General features: G+C 29.6%; 1 protein-coding gene across 7 annotated transcripts; it reads right to left on the minus strand.

The window, feature by feature from the left end:
- Positions 1 to 8,190: 8,190 nt before the first annotated feature.
- Positions 8,191 to 13,580, minus strand: LOC111274472 (boron transporter 4-like). 7 transcript variants are annotated; one of them, XM_089755247.1, is made up of 14 exons: positions 13,173 to 13,580; positions 12,253 to 12,358; positions 12,056 to 12,138; positions 11,747 to 11,939; positions 11,518 to 11,656; positions 11,259 to 11,424; positions 10,996 to 11,162; positions 10,403 to 10,576; positions 10,219 to 10,314; positions 10,014 to 10,130; positions 9,295 to 9,614; positions 8,701 to 8,983; positions 8,491 to 8,623; positions 8,191 to 8,382 (listed from the first exon to the last, which is right to left on the minus strand). In XM_089755247.1, exons 2-14 carry the CDS (start codon positions 12,354 to 12,356, stop codon positions 8,375 to 8,377), a joined length of 1,983 nt encoding a protein of 660 aa, XP_089611373.1. In that variant the 5' UTR covers positions 12,357 to 12,358; positions 13,173 to 13,580; the 3' UTR covers positions 8,191 to 8,374. The 7 variants fall into 7 exon arrangements, with proteins under 7 accessions (XP_089611373.1, XP_089611374.1, XP_089611369.1 ...); XM_089755248.1 differs by lacking the exon at positions 13,173 to 13,580 and having other exon boundaries at positions 8,194 to 8,382; positions 12,253 to 13,034; XM_089755243.1 differs by lacking the exon at positions 8,191 to 8,382 and having other exon boundaries at positions 8,438 to 8,623.
- Between the last annotated feature and the right edge of the window lie 3,411 nt (positions 13,581 to 16,991).

Below are 16,991 nucleotides of genomic sequence, written 5' to 3' on the forward strand. Positions count from 1 at the left end.
TTTGGTAAAGTTTAGAAAATGGTACTTATTTTGGTAAATCTTTTATAGTTAAAACAATTGCTTACACAATTCTATATTTAGTTCAAATTTAACATACTTTTTTTAGAAAAATAGGGGTTTATTTAACTGCAAATTTCTTTCTATTAATTGGAAATTCATTTTACTCAATTAATTTGCATATATAGAAACATAGATTTCTAGAAAAGAAAAAGATATATTTTTTCCTTCTATATAATAATAAGATTTTTTATATAAGAAGTTCATGTCCTTGATTATAATAGTTTTAATACCATTAATAGTTTTTAATTATAATAATTTAGTTCAAATGATTTACTAAATTGGTTGATTTAGGGTGAAATGACATTTATGTTTTCTGGTTTTCATGGAAATAAATTTGCATTTTACATATATTTGGAAGGGAATATATGTTTCTAATTGTGATTTTAAACCAGCATAACCTATCCCCAACTCAACCCTATTGACTCCTGCACATGTATTAAGTTGCTGTCATATCCTTCTTCATGATCTCCTCCACAATACTACATCAACCATCTTACAGTAATGATTGTGGCATTTTTCTTCAGGCCTATCTACTGTTTTAAACTCTTCTGTCATCTTATTCTTTCTAATCATCGTCTGAATAAACCTACAAAACACAATTCTAAAATTCAAATAGTAGTTTAATAACGAAATAATCATCGTAAAATTACGATAACATTATTATCCATTATTGTTATCGAAAAAAATGTGATTGAGAAATTTATTTACAATCAAAATAATATGTAACGATCGTAAAATAATAACGTAATGAAAAATAATGACAGTAACAAATTATTATTATTGTTATTCTCGTTTTTTTACTTATAGATCAACAGTTCAAGAAAAAAATAAAATTTCAACATTCTTAAAATAGAGTAATAAGCTTGCAAAAGTAAAAATAAAAATAAAAGTAAAAAATAAAACTCAAAATCTCAAGTTTTTAGTATCAAAATCAATCTAAAAATAAATTAAAAAATAGATAAATTATTTATCAACCATTCAATCGGCACTTCAACAGCAACCCTAGCTTAATCCGTAAATTATCCAAATTCAAATCAATTTTGAGTTCTTAATCAACATTCAAGATGAAGAAAGTAAGAACAAAAAGTTAAATTACCTTTTTTTTTTATAAAATTTTTGTAAAATGATGTTTATTTTTGTGAGAGTTTGAGAGAGACGAACGATGTATTCTGTAAGCACTAGACAAGTGATAGTGATGAAAGGATGCGAAAGAAAATGAGAGATAAAAAAGAGAGAGAGAGATTAGAAGAAGATTCTCAAGAGCCAAGCTCCAGAAGCACGAAGAAGATGAACAGAAGAGAACGAGCTAGGTGCTTGGGTTTGCCGGGATTAGACAAAATTAGGGGATATTGGGGCACGTGGTTGGATGAGGGATTGGGTGAGGTAGGGTGAGATGGAGTGGGGGTTAGGGCCGTTGAGGGGATGGAGGGATGAATTTTTTATTTAATTTTGTAATTAATTTTTAAAATTTTTTTAGATAAAATTTTATTAGAAGTTTTAAAAATTTATAATTAAAAAAATAAGGGATTAATAATTTAATATAATATATACATATAGAGATTTTAGATGAAAAATTTTGATAAATTTTTTTGTATAAGTTAGATGAAAAATAATTAAAATTAAATATTATATTTTAATTTTGTTATATATTAATTTATGATTTTGAATTTAAAATTTAATAATTTTTTTTGTTGTTTTGGTATTTATATTGTTGTCAATTTTTTTGATATTAGATTAATTCTTATTATTTTGTGTAATTATTGAAGATTTTTATTTTTTATATAATTATTGAAAGTAATTTGTAATAAAAAAAATTTATATCAATTAGTATATAAAAAAGATTAAGTTACTTAATAAATTTAACGTTTTATAATCTATTACTCTTATTAAGATTAAAAACTAAAATATATATATATATAAGTTTGAAAATTTTATTAAAATATAAGTTTGAAAATTTTTTAATTTTTGAAAATTTTTTAGATAAAATCTAATTAGAGGGATTGAAGATTTATAATTAAAAAAATTAAAGGATTAATAATTTAATATGATATATATAGAGATTTAGGATGAAAAATTTTGATATATATTTTTTATAAGTTAGATGAAAATTAATTAAAATTAAATATTATATTTTGATTGTGTTATATATTAATTTATAATTTTGTATCTGAAATTTAACAATTTTTTGGTTGTTTTGATATTTATATTATTGTCAATTCTTTTGATATTATATTAATTATGGTTATTTTTGTATAATTATTGAAGATTGTATTTATTATATAATTATTGAAAGTTATTTGTGATAAAAAAATTTATATAAATTAATGTATCAAAAAGATTAAGTTATTTAATAATATTATTAAGATTAAAAACTAAAAATTAAAAAATTTAGCATAAATTCAATTTTTAATGATGTAATAAGTAATATTAATATTTCTAAATATAAGTTTATTTTATTTTTATACAAAATAACAAATATGCCACTACGTGAAGAATTCTCGAGTAAAAGAGTAGAGAGTGCGCTAATTGATGATATAGGTTAATATTTTGGAACACCTGTGTCAAATATAAGAGAAAATGTTTCATGCAAACTTTGTGGTAAAGTTATAAAAAGATGAATAACATGTTTCAATGAACACATTGCTCATAAAATCGATAATGTTGCATCATGTCCCAACGTTATTGGTATGTTATGTTTTTATAATTTCTTTGAAAATATTATTGTTAATTTCTCAATAAAAATTATAAAATTATATAAGCATATGCAACTAATTTTTTTCTTTTTTTTTTAACTATAATATTAATAGGTATAGTAAAAGAAAGTATGATGAAACTCATTCAAGAAAGCAAATAAAAAAAAATAAAAAAGGAAAAAAATGAATTTTTATCACAGTTAAGAAGGAAATATGATTATGAAAGATTTATTGATAAAGACATTGCTACTAGACAAGCCGTGTAAGATAATATCTAATCACAACATGAGTGGCATAGAAGACAAGAATTCAGACAAAGAACTAGCTGTTGGAGTAACATATATGAAGAGGGATGAAACTCTCATGGCTCAATTGCTAAATATTTTAAAGAAAGAACAAGGAAATCAATTTCAAATGAGTCTGAATTTTCATTAAAGGGAGCTATACCTAAATTGGTTAGAAGTAAGAGTTCAAGGCAACCAAAAGTAAGTGATTCATTTTTAAAGACATTAAAAAAAATATGGGTGAATTAGTATCAAAATTTTTGATATATGATTGACTTCATTTTCAGTTAGCAAATTCTCTATGCTAGTATAATTTGATTTTTGTGACAGTAGAAATTAACCAACATGTAAAACTTTCAATACCTTATGAGATCTTAAATGTGTATTTAGAGTCTGAGTATCAATAAGTTCATAAATGTGTTAATGGATTAAAAGCTCATTCAAATGAATTGGGCATCACTTTGATGTGTGATAGTTGGACCAATAGTTTGAATCAAATGAATATCATTAATTTTCTTGCTTACTATAGTAAATGGACTATTTTTTAAAAATCTGTAGATGTTTCAAGTGTTCGTAGTAGAGATGTAAACTTTTATTACAGATTATTAGATGAAGTTGTGGAAAAAATTGAGAAAAAATACATTATTTAAATAGTCACTGATAATGAGGCAGCACTTAAAGCTGTAGGAAAAAGATTGATGGAGAAGAGAAAACATTTGTATTGGACAGCATATTCAGCTTATTGTTTGGACTTGTGCCTCAAAGATATTGGCAAAAAAAAAATAGCAAAAGTTTGGGATGATGTAAAGAAAGTGACTTGTTTTATATACAATCACATTTGAACTGTTAATTTGATGAAGAAATATACACAAGGTAAGCAAATACTTCATCATGCTCTTACCTGATTTGCCACTTATTTCATACAATTAAAAGAAATAACGAGGCAAAAGTAAGGTTTGAGAGAGATGCTTAATTCAAATGTTAGTACTTAATAATTAGTATAACTATTTAAATTTAGCATATTTTTATGATATCATTGTTTAAAATATTAATTTAAAATATATTACTCTAAAAATTTATTGATGAATATATACAAATTTAAAGAATCAAAATGGGGACAATAAAAATCAAGACTTGCTTATGAAGTCAAAAAAATCATTTTGGAAAAAAATTTTTGAAAAAAAACAAACGATATAATAAAAGTTTATGAGCTTTTGGTAAAAGTGTTGCGCCTTGTGGATGATGACGAAAAACCAACAAAGGGTTTTATTTACGAGACTGTGGATATAGCTGAATAAGTAATTCAACAAAATTATTATTATTTTGCTGAATATAAAAAGATTATTGACAATAGATGAAGTTTTATGTACTCTGACTTGCATTCAGCTGGTAAATAAATCAAGAATATAGATTGTATTTAAAAAATATTTATTTTTTATACTTAAATTACTTATATATTTATTTTTTATTACTTTAATATAATATTGTTATGAATTATGTTTAGGTTACTATCTAAATCCACAATTTTAATTTGGAGTGAAACATTCTGCAAATGTATTTAAAGAAATATTAGAAGGCATAAAAACAGTTATTGAAATATTAAAACCTTTGATAGATACTTAAATAAAAATGATTAATTAGGTTAGTATTTAATACTATTTTATAACTTTATCATTTATTTTATGTATTAAAAATTGAATTATTTTTTATTTATTCATTTATTATTGTATTTTCAATCGATGTAGTTGTTTTTATTTCGAGACAAATATGAAACATTTGTTTCTCCATAGGCACAAAGAGCTTGGAAGCAAATGAATCCAGGTAAATAGTAAATTAAATAATTATAATTTATTTATATTATTTAATTGTATAACACATTCAAATTTAATTTAAATAATTTTACACAGTTGAGTGGTGGATGATATATGGTACTTGTATTCTTGAATTACAAAAACTAACAATCAAAGTGCTTAGTCAAACAACATCTGCATCAAATTATGAACGTAATTGGAGCACATTTAGCTATATTTACACCAAAGCAAGAAACAAATTGAAGTTTGAAAGACTTAAGAAATGTATATACCTATTACAACATAAGGCTGAGAATGAGACATCAGAAAAGAATGAGCATTAATGAGATAAATAATAGTTTTAATCCTATTAGCCTTGACCATATTTTTTAAGATGATGATTCACTAACAGAATGACTGCAAGAGAAAGAAAATCTTTTGTTAGATGGTCAAAACTTTGATTGGTTGCCCACAGATAATTTTGATAATGAAATGAATGTTGAACAATCATGCCAATCTCAACAAAGGAATGTGACTCATTCAAGTTCAAGTCCAACATCAAGTCAGAGTGATGATGGTGGGTGTTTTAAGTCCAGATGATAATGATGATGATGGTGATGGTGTGAATTTTGGTGATAATATGGATGCAAATAGACCTTACAACTCACTTGAAGGAGAATTTGGGCTTGCTGCTACTGGTGAACTTTTCATTAACATGATAGAATATGTTGGGCTAAAAGCCTCCAATCCAATTACACCAGCGGAAGCGAAATCAAACAATAAATCAAACACACAAGAGACAACAATTTAACGTGATTCGGTCCAACTGACCTACATCCACGGATGAGAAACAAGATCCACTAGTTGTAGAGAATTACAAACATACATCAAATCATCAACCTCACTCAACAATCAATACTCATAAGACACTCTCAATCTCCTCTAGTCCTATGGAGTATTCTCAATTCAAACAAACATAAACCCAAACCCTTGTGCACCCTTTCAACATAACCAAACACATACCCATATGCTCCCATACACCATACCTATGTGGACCCTCTCAATCTCCTCTAGTCCGTTCACAAACAAACATACACACCCATAAGACGTAGAGCCCTAATACTCCTATGGGGTGTCTATCCCACAAAACCCTACAACTCTCTTACATCTTTTTCTCATACCTAACCCTGTAGAGACTTCACCTATTTATAACCATACAAACTTGCCCATTAAGAATCCCTCTCCTCTTAGAATTCTTTTCCTATAAGTCAAACTTGCCTATTAAGAATCTCTTTCCTTTTAGAATTCTTCTCTTGCAAGTCAAACTTACCTATTAAGAATCCTCTTTCTCTTAAAATTCTTCTTTTGCAAGTCTTTTTGTCCATCAAGCAATATCTGACAAATCCCAAACAAATCTCTAACAAATCCCAAACAAATCTCTTATGAGATTTGAGTCATTATTCCCAACAATCTCCACTTTGACTCAAATTCCATCAATCATCTGTCTTCATGTTAGATATGCTTGGCTCCACCTACAATGTAAGTTTTACAATCATCTTCTCTTCTCTTGTGTCTTCACGCTTCATACAAACCAATCTTCAATCTTCAAAACTCGAACTCAAACTCTTCTCTTGAATTGAGCTCCTCTAAATTTATTTCCTTTCATGTCTTAAACCAAGCTTTTCCCATATCTCAAACTATCAACTATTCTCATGTCTCGAACTATCGGCTCTTTCCACATCTTGAATCTTCAACTCTTCTCATGTTTCGAACCTTCAGCTCTGATACCACTTGTTGGGAAACACCACAGCTCTGATATCATTTGTTGGAGAACACCACAGCTCTGATACCACTTGTTGGAGAACATCACAGCTCTGATACCATTTGTTGGGCTAAAAGCCTCCAATCCAATCACACCAGCGAAAGCGAAATCAAACAATAAATCAAACACACAAGAGACAACAATTTAACGTGGTTCGGTCCAACTGACCTACATCCACGGATGAGAAACAAGATCCACTAGTTGTAGAGAATTACAAACATACATCAAATCATCAACCTCACTCAACAATCAATACTCATAAGACACTCTCAATCTCCTCTAGTCCTATGGAGTATTCTCAACCCAAAAAAATACAAACCCAAACCCTTGTGCACCCTTTCAACATAACCAAACACATACCCATATGCTCCCATACACCATACCTATGTGGACCCTCTCAATCTCCTCTAGTCCGCTCACAAACAAACATACACACCCATAAGACGTAGAGCCCCAATACTCCTATGGGGTATCTATCCCACAAAACCCTACAACTCTCTTACATCTTTTTCTCATACCTAACCCTGTAGAGACTTCACCTATTTATAACCATACAAACTTGCCCATTAAGAATCCCTCTCCTCTTAGAATTCTTCTCCTGTAAGTCAAACTTGCCTATTAAGAATCTCTTTCCTTTTAGAATTCTTCTCTTGCAAGTCAAACTTACCTATTAAGAATCCTCTTTCTCTTGGAATTCTTCTTTTGGAATTCTTCTTGTCCATCAAGCAATATCTGACAAATCCCAAACAAATCTCTAACAAATCCCAAACAAATCTCTTATGAGATTTGAGTCATTATTTCCAACAGAATAAAGAGTAAGTCCATTTGCTAAATCTAGTGAGGGTCAAAGTGTATGTACAGCTCGATCAAAAGGAAAAGCCAAGAAGCACCACTATGATATTTTTAGAAGTTCTTCATCTTCAGGTGGGAGATCAAATTCTAGTAATTTTAAGTATAGTGAATTATTTGCTAGTACTTAAGGACGTTACTATCCACCGAAACAACTTAATTTTTGACCTCCTTATGGTTATCCACATCCATATGATTATTATTCACCTCAAATGTATCTTCCATCTCAAATGTATCATTTACCACAAATGTATTCGCCACCATAAATGTATCATCATCAAATATATCATCCACCTCAAATGTATCAAGAACAAAGGCTATAGAGATAGAGATGAAGCACTTCAAATGTATCAAGAACAAAAGCTACAGAGATAGAGATGGAGTCAACTTGGCTCTCAAAGTGAAAATAGAGAATTTGATCCTCCTTGTCATTCTACCATGTGATAAAATTTGAAATATATATCAATAATCGTAGTTGATAGAATTTGAAATTATTATATTTTTAAGTTTGTAATTTTATTAAATATAGATGCTTGGTATTTAACATATTATGTTTTGTTAATATTTGATTTGTTTAGAATTAATATTGAATATGAACTTGGTCAAGAAAAATTTTGTGGATAAACCAAATATGAATGCTTTATTTAATCTAAATAAAATTGTGAATAATTTTTTTAAAAAATAAAAAATATAGTGTCATAAACTATTTTTAAAATCATTGAATAAGAGTTTTTATAATTATAATTATTACATTTTATAATAAATTATGCCAAAAAAAATTCATGACCGCGATGACTGCAGTAACTGCAATGATTTCCTTTATATTCAAAAACGTAATTAACGCGACACGATCGAAAATGTAACCACGACCGTTATTTAAATTCCTGTCACAAATATTAGAAAGATGATTATCAACCATATTATATAAATTCACAGAAAGATCATGCATGATAAGAATTCATTAAAGAGAACCAATTAACATCTTAACTGACCCTTCCTGTCCTCACTGAAGCTAACAGTTCTGACCTTCAACTCCCCTCTACTGGTTGTCAACTCATCTAATAACTCAGCATCAAACATTTCAACTCCATCCTCCTCGTTCCCAGGACAAGGTGTCTCATTTTCCTGAAGAAAAAATATATTTTAGTTGCTTAGCACAAACATTTCTATTAGTATAGTAACAGAATGCCAAATAGGAATACCCTGAAAGAGTGGCTGAGGGATAATCTTGGGAGGGCACCAGTAATTTCCTCATATTCAGCTGCATCAAGTTCCTGCAGATAATTTGGTTGAATGAGCTTCGGGAGAATGTACTGTCTTATGCTGATGAGAAGGAAGAAGGGCAAAGGGAACAAGATTCCAGCAATAGGAATCCAAGTCACTCCAAAGCACAGCAGGAGATATATGAATTGGAAGAGTGTAAACATCAAAATATATCTGTATGGTACTGATTCCACAAAAGAAGCATGAACTCCTTCCAAGACCCTGCCAATTGTGATTATAAAGCACCGCAGGAATTAGCAAAAATAATTGTAAAATAAAATAGAAATATATTGTCATAGCGAATTAGCACTACCGCGTCTATTACTATGTTAAATGGCCTAGTAATGTGTTTATTTTGAACAATCAAGGTACTTGAAGCAAGAACATAACCACCAAATGAATCCATTCTGCTTACAACTTGGCAGTTTCTGTTTTTCTTGAGAATTTAAAATGCTGAAAATTAGAGAATCAAACTATCTTGTTTTCAAAAATTTTTAATGTGCACAGTTACCAAAAAGAGATAAGTCACAAACTTGTATCGCCTGCCAGGTGTAACGAAGAGAAGTAGCATCCTTTCCCAGAACTGGTTTCCAGGTAGACTATCAATGGCCATGTAAGCAAAATATCCCCAAAGAACTGATGTAGGTATCAACTTGATTGCAGGCATAGCGCATATTGATATAGCAACTAGGAGTGACTGCAAAAGATTACTCACTCTCTGCTCATTGACTCGGACAGGCAAGTAGGCATCAATATGCTTTTCAGGATCAAATGTTTCCTTCTTATTTTCTCCTTTGTTTTCACCTTTCATAACAACCTTCTTCAAGTCTTCCAGCTCTTTAACTACTGTAGTCTGTAACAGGAACAGTTAAGGCCTTAAGGAATAGAGAATATGTCGGCATTATATCAGATTTATCAGTATATATTCTGCAAATCTATGTAATGTATCTCCAAAATCATAGCAATGTACTTAAAACTTGTGGTTTATTTAATCTCTTCTTTGTGCTTTGACATGGAATAACAAAGAACAAGAAAATGGACTTAGAAATAATTTAGGGATTGCAAATCATTTTTTCTGAATATCAAGTCAGTATCTTGTAAATTCAAAAGAAATTATTCAGGGAATATGGACCTGCTGTACGGGGTTGAAGCAAAACTTCCATATTTTGAAATCAATTGTGGACTCATTAGCAGTGGTTTCAGGCCAAAGCATCACCTTTTGGGAGAATTAGTTAGTGATCAGATAACTTACTTCTGAACTGCTGTCCATTTCTATGAAGACTGCTTGCATCTTGCCATATATTTCAGAGTTGCTAGCTTTCCGCTTTATGCTTTCTTTTGCACTCTTCACCATCTTACGTCTGATTAGCTGCATATCATACATCAGTTGAAGTTAAGCATGTAATCAGGTAAATGATATCTAATTGAATACTTCTTTTTAGAATATATTTACCCACCTCCCCTTTGAGAACTGCAAGGCTCTTGGTGTGCATAGGAGACTGTGGTAGGACTCCATTTGAAGGGGGAAGGCCAATTAATCCACAAAGCAAAGTCTGCAAGCATGTTTTGATGGTACACCATAAGTCTATGATAAGATAGTGCATAATTTGGGTGGCAGTATTGTCTGACCATGGGCTTTACCATGAATCCCAGCAGCAAGATGTCGTAATGATATGCAGAAGGATTCTTAAGATTGAACTCCTTTTGTTGTGCCATCTGTGAAGCAACACTGTGGTCGAAAAAGTAAAGTCCTGCAACCATCACAGCTGGAATAAAGGCAGCAAAGATGTAAAATGGAGGGATCTTTCCCATATCCTGCATTTTGATTATTTAAAACACTGTCAACTTTGAAGCCATTTTTGCACAACAGTAATTAATCTCAAATAGCCTTGAACTGATGAGATCAATTGACATATCTTATTATCATTTTCTCTAAAATATAAATTACTAACTCAATTTGTTCAAAGATCGATTATTAGCTCCGGCCAAAAATGTGCCTTACAAACACTTCTTTTGCAGAGTCAATATCTAAAACTTATTTCTTAGCCACCACATTTTTTGATGAATGTTACCCTGTTTATTTGTTTGTTTTTGAAGGACAGATACAAAGGCAGACAACTATGTCATAATTCAAGAGACAAAATGAAATACGGAAGCAATAATGACTTTTGTGTAAGACTTGATTTTTTTAATGGAAATCTAAGACAACATATACAATTACAGAATATGGTTACCTTGATTACAGTCCAATGTTTTAATGATGCAGATTCCCAAGGAAGAGGACTAAAGAGCCTTCTGGGAACTCCAGATGGAACTTTGCTTGGTACACTGAAAGACAGCGCTGTCCACACAACAACCATTAAAGGAACACCATAATCGGCAATGAAACTTCTCAACCATCCTGTAGACCATTAGTAACATCTTTCAAAACCCATATATCAGCTTCTTTCTTATACTAATTGCCAATAGTCAAATACCATAAATTTGCTTGACAAACCTGTGCCATACCGCCATGACCTGGCCCTTCTGCTTTTCAAGGCAGTATAGAGAAGGCCAAATGTGAATATGATTCCTAGTAATCCATTTGTGTAAAGCCATTGAAATTGATACTTTTCTAACGTTGGATCTTGAGCTTTGGGAATTTCAAACTCACTCACAACTCCCTGCAATTGTATCAGCGAGGTGTTAAACATTGTAGAGTAGAAATTGCTGTGCCATAAACTAGCAGTTGATTTATTTTCTTGATCATACTTTACCTTGATGGCCTCTTGAATAAACAGAACAGTAATCAACATGCCAAAAAGTTCGCCCGCTATCCTTGTGAACCTATTAATTATTGTGCAAGCATTGAACATTGCAAGGAGAAACAAGAAGAGAGCAGTCCAAACACAAACCCTGTAAAAATTAAAAATTAAAAAGATCAATAAATTCCCAAACTTCTGCAAAATTTTCACTTGAAACCATAACAATGGAAAATGCTCTTACCATCCAGCCCAAGCCAAGTAAAGTTCCTTCCCCAAGTCTTTTCTTCCCTTGGCAAAGTTGTACAAATATGTGTACATTATAACTGTTGGCTCGGCAACTCCCAGAACCAAAAGAGGTTGACCACCAAATAATGAGTGTATAATGCCGCAAAGGGCAGTAGATGCCAAAGTTTCTACCATGCTTAGACTCCCATCTACATCCAAAAATATGTTAAACATTAGTTTCAACTTCGTCATTGGATGCTTTAAAACTGTAAGTAATAGAAAAAGAAATACTAGCTGCAAACTGCTTAATGTAACAGTGACAAACCTGTATCTCTACTCAGTTGCTCGCCGAAGGCGATAACAGGTAGAGCAGAAGCAAAGAAGATGTAGGTAGTTGGGGCCAATATACTGTAATAAGAGAGTAAATATTGAACCAAAACAACAAAACATAAGTATATCATGATTTGCTTCAGTTTTGATTCTATCTAATGTATCCAACAATTAATCAAAATCAAAAGGTACCCCAGTCCCGAACGAAGAACACAAATCCAATCTTGTTTGTAGCAAGCTGCTCTTCCTTGCACATCATTTGCAATACCCTTCAAAGGGGCTTTGAAGTTTTCCATTTCTGGTGCAAGAAACATGCAACACTAATAACCAAGATAAGTTTGGAAACTAAAACAGAATGTGAAGCAGGTTGATGTTCTTTTCTCAAATTCAAGAATCAGAATTTAGTGCAATCTAATTAAGTTAAACAAATAGACAGCAGATAAGATGCAAATCATCTCTTCATAGAAAGAAAGAGATAGAGAATTGAATAAAAAAGCAGAGCAGCTCTGTTATAAACCTGTATACAAAGGATGTCAAAGAGAGAAGGACTAAAGAGAATTTGGAAGAGTTTCAATATTTTCATCAAAGAACTCGACTACTAGCCTGGAACTAAAGCAATTTCAAGAAATTTAACATAACAAAAAGGAACTATCATCAAATGGTTCTGTTCTTTTTTTTTTCAATAAAATCTTTTTGCGAGAGAATGATACTATCAAAAACTCAGAAAGTAATCTAAATAGTTTCATAATAAAAATCAAGAAATTCTTTAGTCACAAACACATTAATGAATAAATTCCCAGATATTTTGTATTACTCTCTTTACTTTCTTCTCTTCCAAACAACAACTATATTGTTATATTATATACCAACTCACTATCCAAATTTCATTTCATTTTTTCATCATTTTTCCACTAACCAAACAAAATATTTCTTTCCTAACGTGTTTGGTTTGGCTTTCACATAAAAACCCCAACAATCTCCAAACTTTCTGAAATGAATTTCAGCATGCACCGATGCAGGTGCTAACAAAACTAAAGTACATTAACATATATAAACACATATACTTTGCATGCACATACAAATAAATAAATAAAACGTGAACATTGGTTTACAGATTCAACAATGGTTGGGAGAGAGTTTGACACAGAGATTTTTTCTCTCCTGGGATTTTTATAGGAAAAAAACAGCAGAAAAACGAGTGACGAAGTCAGTGTTGATGATGTGTCGTAAGAGTAATTTTCTCCTCTTAGTTGGCGGCTGGAAAATGAAGAGAGGCAAAAGAAGAAAACTAGGCAAGCAACAACAAGAGTCCCAACACGTCTTTAAAAAGACCCGCCAGTACCGCTGCTGGACTGGACCCTTCTACCGGTAATGTTAGAGAGAGAGAGTCCTCAAAACTTTTTTTTAATGTTTGACTGAGAATAGAAAGCAAAGCCAATAGAAATGGCCAAAATTGTAGGGACTAGGGATAGGGAGGGATCTTTCCATATTTTTGAGAAAACCTTGATGATTGTTTTGGTAATTAACGTTGGACTTTTGCCTTGGAAGATTTTATTCTGTGCCATGCTGTTGGAGTTGGAAAGTCCACGTGCAAGGGTGCAACTACAAGTCCAACCATCGTTTGTCGTTTGTCACTTAATAGAAAGTTGTATTAAATATGTGACTACAAAAGAAAAAAAAATGGGTAGATTAGTTAATTAGATGAGAGAAAATAAGCAAGAATTCACAAGGTGATATGATATAAAATTAATACGAATAAATTATATAAAAATAATATAATTTAAAATTTTAATAAAAATTATAAATATCTTAAGTAAATAAAAAAAACATATTTTATATTTTAATGTCGATATAAATTATAATACGTAATTTTTGTATAAAATATAATACTGATATATGAATTATCAATATTTTATATGAAACAAATATATGAATTATTATATTTAAAAATAAACATATCATAAAGTAAAATTTCAAATTTCAAATATAATTCAATTGATTTATATAGTTATTTTAAAAAAAAATGATGTTCAATAAATTTAAAATTTAAATTTTAGTATTTATAATTTTTTAGTTTATTTTATGATATTTTTGTAAAAAAAAAAGGACTAAATTTTAAAATTTAGTATGCCTTTATAAAAATGATGGGGTACATTAAATTTAGTTCCATAATGCTACAGCTTTGAGAATTAAAACAATTAGAAATCAATAAAAAAAAAAGACTAAAAGCATTTATCTAAAAGTGCTTTTCATGTTTTTAAAGTCTGAACACAACTAGAAAAGAGTTGACAATGGAGCTTTCATATATGCAAAATAAAAAATTCTTTTAGGGATCAAGGTGAAATTTGTGATTATATTATGTCTCAATATCAATATTTGTCACTATATTAAGACTCAATCTTAAATTTTGCTGTTGTACTTCAATTTTATTGAATTTACTAGTGGGTTTTCAATTTTGGTGATTTGGATAAAAAAAATAACATAATTAAAATCCTTCATGAAATATTTTATTTGAGCAAATGGCAAAATTTATCACTACACTTTAAAATTTTTTTGACAAAAATAACATAATTGGAATATTTCACAAAATAGTATATTAATGCAGATTATACATTTTCATCAATTTTATTCTTTTATGTCTTAAAATAAAAAAAAAATATTTTTTGAAGGTACAATGACAACATTCAATATTGATCTTCGGTTTAAAAAATTTTAAGGTAACGAGCAGCTATTCTATTCCAAGAAGCCTCAATGGAAACTCATATTGAATTTACAAATTGATCATCAAAAGAAATTATTATTATTGAAAATCAAATTTAAACCTTACAAACGAAATTTTACGTTAGATTTATTCAATTATCGATTAATTCATTTGTTTGATTTAATTTAATTATTTTTATATAAATATAATATTTGATTATAATTTATAATTATAATTTTTATTGTACATGTAATTGTATAAAAAAAAAAAAAACATATAATTTTCAATTCTCATGACCCGAAATCATTAGATTGATCTCTAACCGAAAGCCTAATCAATTAGTTAACCACACATCGTTAATATTTATCAAGCTACCAAGTATGGAGTAATAAGAAGAATCATTGGTTGGACTTTGGAACTCCAACAAAAAGTTTAATTACAAAAACACCTCGTATGATCAAGCAAAATATCCTAACAAGTTATTTGATTTTTGTTAAATAAATGGCAATAATTGTTTGATTCATATCATCAGACTTTTTTATTTAATTTAGGTAGCTGTAGCAGCCATTGCCCCTTCTACTGTATAGATTTGTCCCCTGATTTTAAATATGCAACATTAAACCTAATTAACAACGAAATAAAAATTAATTAATTTTAGATGAAGAATAAATTATTATGTGCTATCCAAACATAAAAGACTTATAGTAATTTTCTTTGACTTCAGCAATTGATTAATCGAATATTAAATTTTTAATTTTAATCATTTAAAATTAAACTCAATATCAAATAAAAAAATGTTTTACTTTTATTTTACTCATTTAATGTGGATACTTTTGGGGACTTAATTGAGAGTTTTTTTTTATTATTTTAATTTGAAAAAGAATATATTTAAATCTCCCTTTTAACAATTAGATCATGCACCAACTTTGAACCAAATGTTCAATTATAAATTGTTATATTAATTAAAAATTTTAATTAAAAATGAATATATTAATTAGCATGGATCGGATTGAAACTTCAAACGTGTTTGAAAAGTCGAAAGGTGTGTCTATAGAAACAAATTTCAAAGAAAACTGATAGAGATATAAATAGTCTTCCTTTTTCTGCTCTGACTGCTCCTTTTTCCTAATGAGAAAAAAAAGGCCAGCTTTAGAAATTCCTCACTTGCTTTAACGTTTTCTTTGCTGTGGTAACGAATTGAATGGCATAGAAAAATCTGTGTTCTTTACAAGTTTTTTGGGGAGTTTGGTGAAGGGTACAAGTTTAGGTCAATATATATTTTCAAAGAAACAACAAAATTGGAAACGAAATGTTGGGAATCATTGGCTGAGTTTAGTTGCAACATGGCATGATATTGATGTTGCAATGGAAAAGGACTTGAGTTCTTGGGCTTGAAGTTTGTGTTTGTGTGATCAATATGATGTTTGGGTTGTCAGAAAAAAGAATAGGACAAAAGCCTTGTTCAATTTTCTTATGTCTTGTAAAGTTAAAACAAGGTGGAATTTCGTTCTTTGAAAAGACAAGGTGGTTGGGGTTGAAAACACGATTCAACCCAATTAAGGATGAGAAACCTAACAATTAGATGGGTTTAGTTTGGCTCAATTAATATTTTTGAGTTTAAATGTGAAATTTTCAATCAAATTGTTCCTATTCACTTTTCTTTTCAAGATTTTACAAAACAAATTTGTGCGCATGCCTTTTTTTTTTTTTTAACTTTTGGTGCCATCAATTTTTTTTTTGAAAGAAATAATCACTAAATTTTTATTTTGTCAGAATTTTCATGCACTTGAGTAGTTAATTCAATTTTATATACGATTTTTTTTTTTTGCTCCTCAAATTGTACTTGATAAAAACAAAATAAAATTTTCAATATATAAAATATAAAATCCTGACAAATCAAAGAAAATAGGTTACCTTTGATAGGTCAAGAAATTAAAGCTAAGAACACAAATATTGTACCCTTAGCAATAATCTGGGTTTAAGTTAGGCTCAATTAAAGTGTTTGATTTTTAATTAGGAAAATAAAATGAGCCAACCTCCCCCTTCTTGATTTTTTGCAACTCAAAATTCCTCAGATATTCTTTAATGAATCATAAATTACAGGACACTGCATCCATTACAAAACAAAACTTTCATCTTTTTTTTTTTTGTTTAATTCAACAACTTTGATTTGGCAAAACCGATTATTGAATTTAACATTAAAAAAAATAAAAAATTTCACGATAGAATA

The sequence above is a fragment of the Durio zibethinus genome, chromosome 26, assembly GCF_047325235.1.
Source record: "Durio zibethinus cultivar Kanyao isolate XHJ-2024 chromosome 26, ASM4732523v1, whole genome shotgun sequence".
Taxonomy (NCBI): domain Eukaryota; kingdom Viridiplantae; phylum Streptophyta; class Magnoliopsida; order Malvales; family Malvaceae; genus Durio; species Durio zibethinus.

Bases quoted from the DNA above. Each gene is read 5' to 3' on its own strand.
- LOC111274472 (XM_089755244.1), bottom strand. From the start codon at position 12,374: ATGTTTCTTGCACCAGAAATGGAAAACTTCAAAGCCCCTTTGAAGGGT. The intron at 8,984-9,294 runs GTTTGTGACTTA...CACAATTGGCAG, and splicing joins ACACCTGGCAGGCGATACAA to GGTCTTGGAAGGAGTTCATG. The intron at 8,624-8,700 runs GTATTCCTATTT...TTTTTTCTTCAG, and splicing joins CCCTCAGCCACTCTTTCAGG to GAAAATGAGACACCTTGTCC.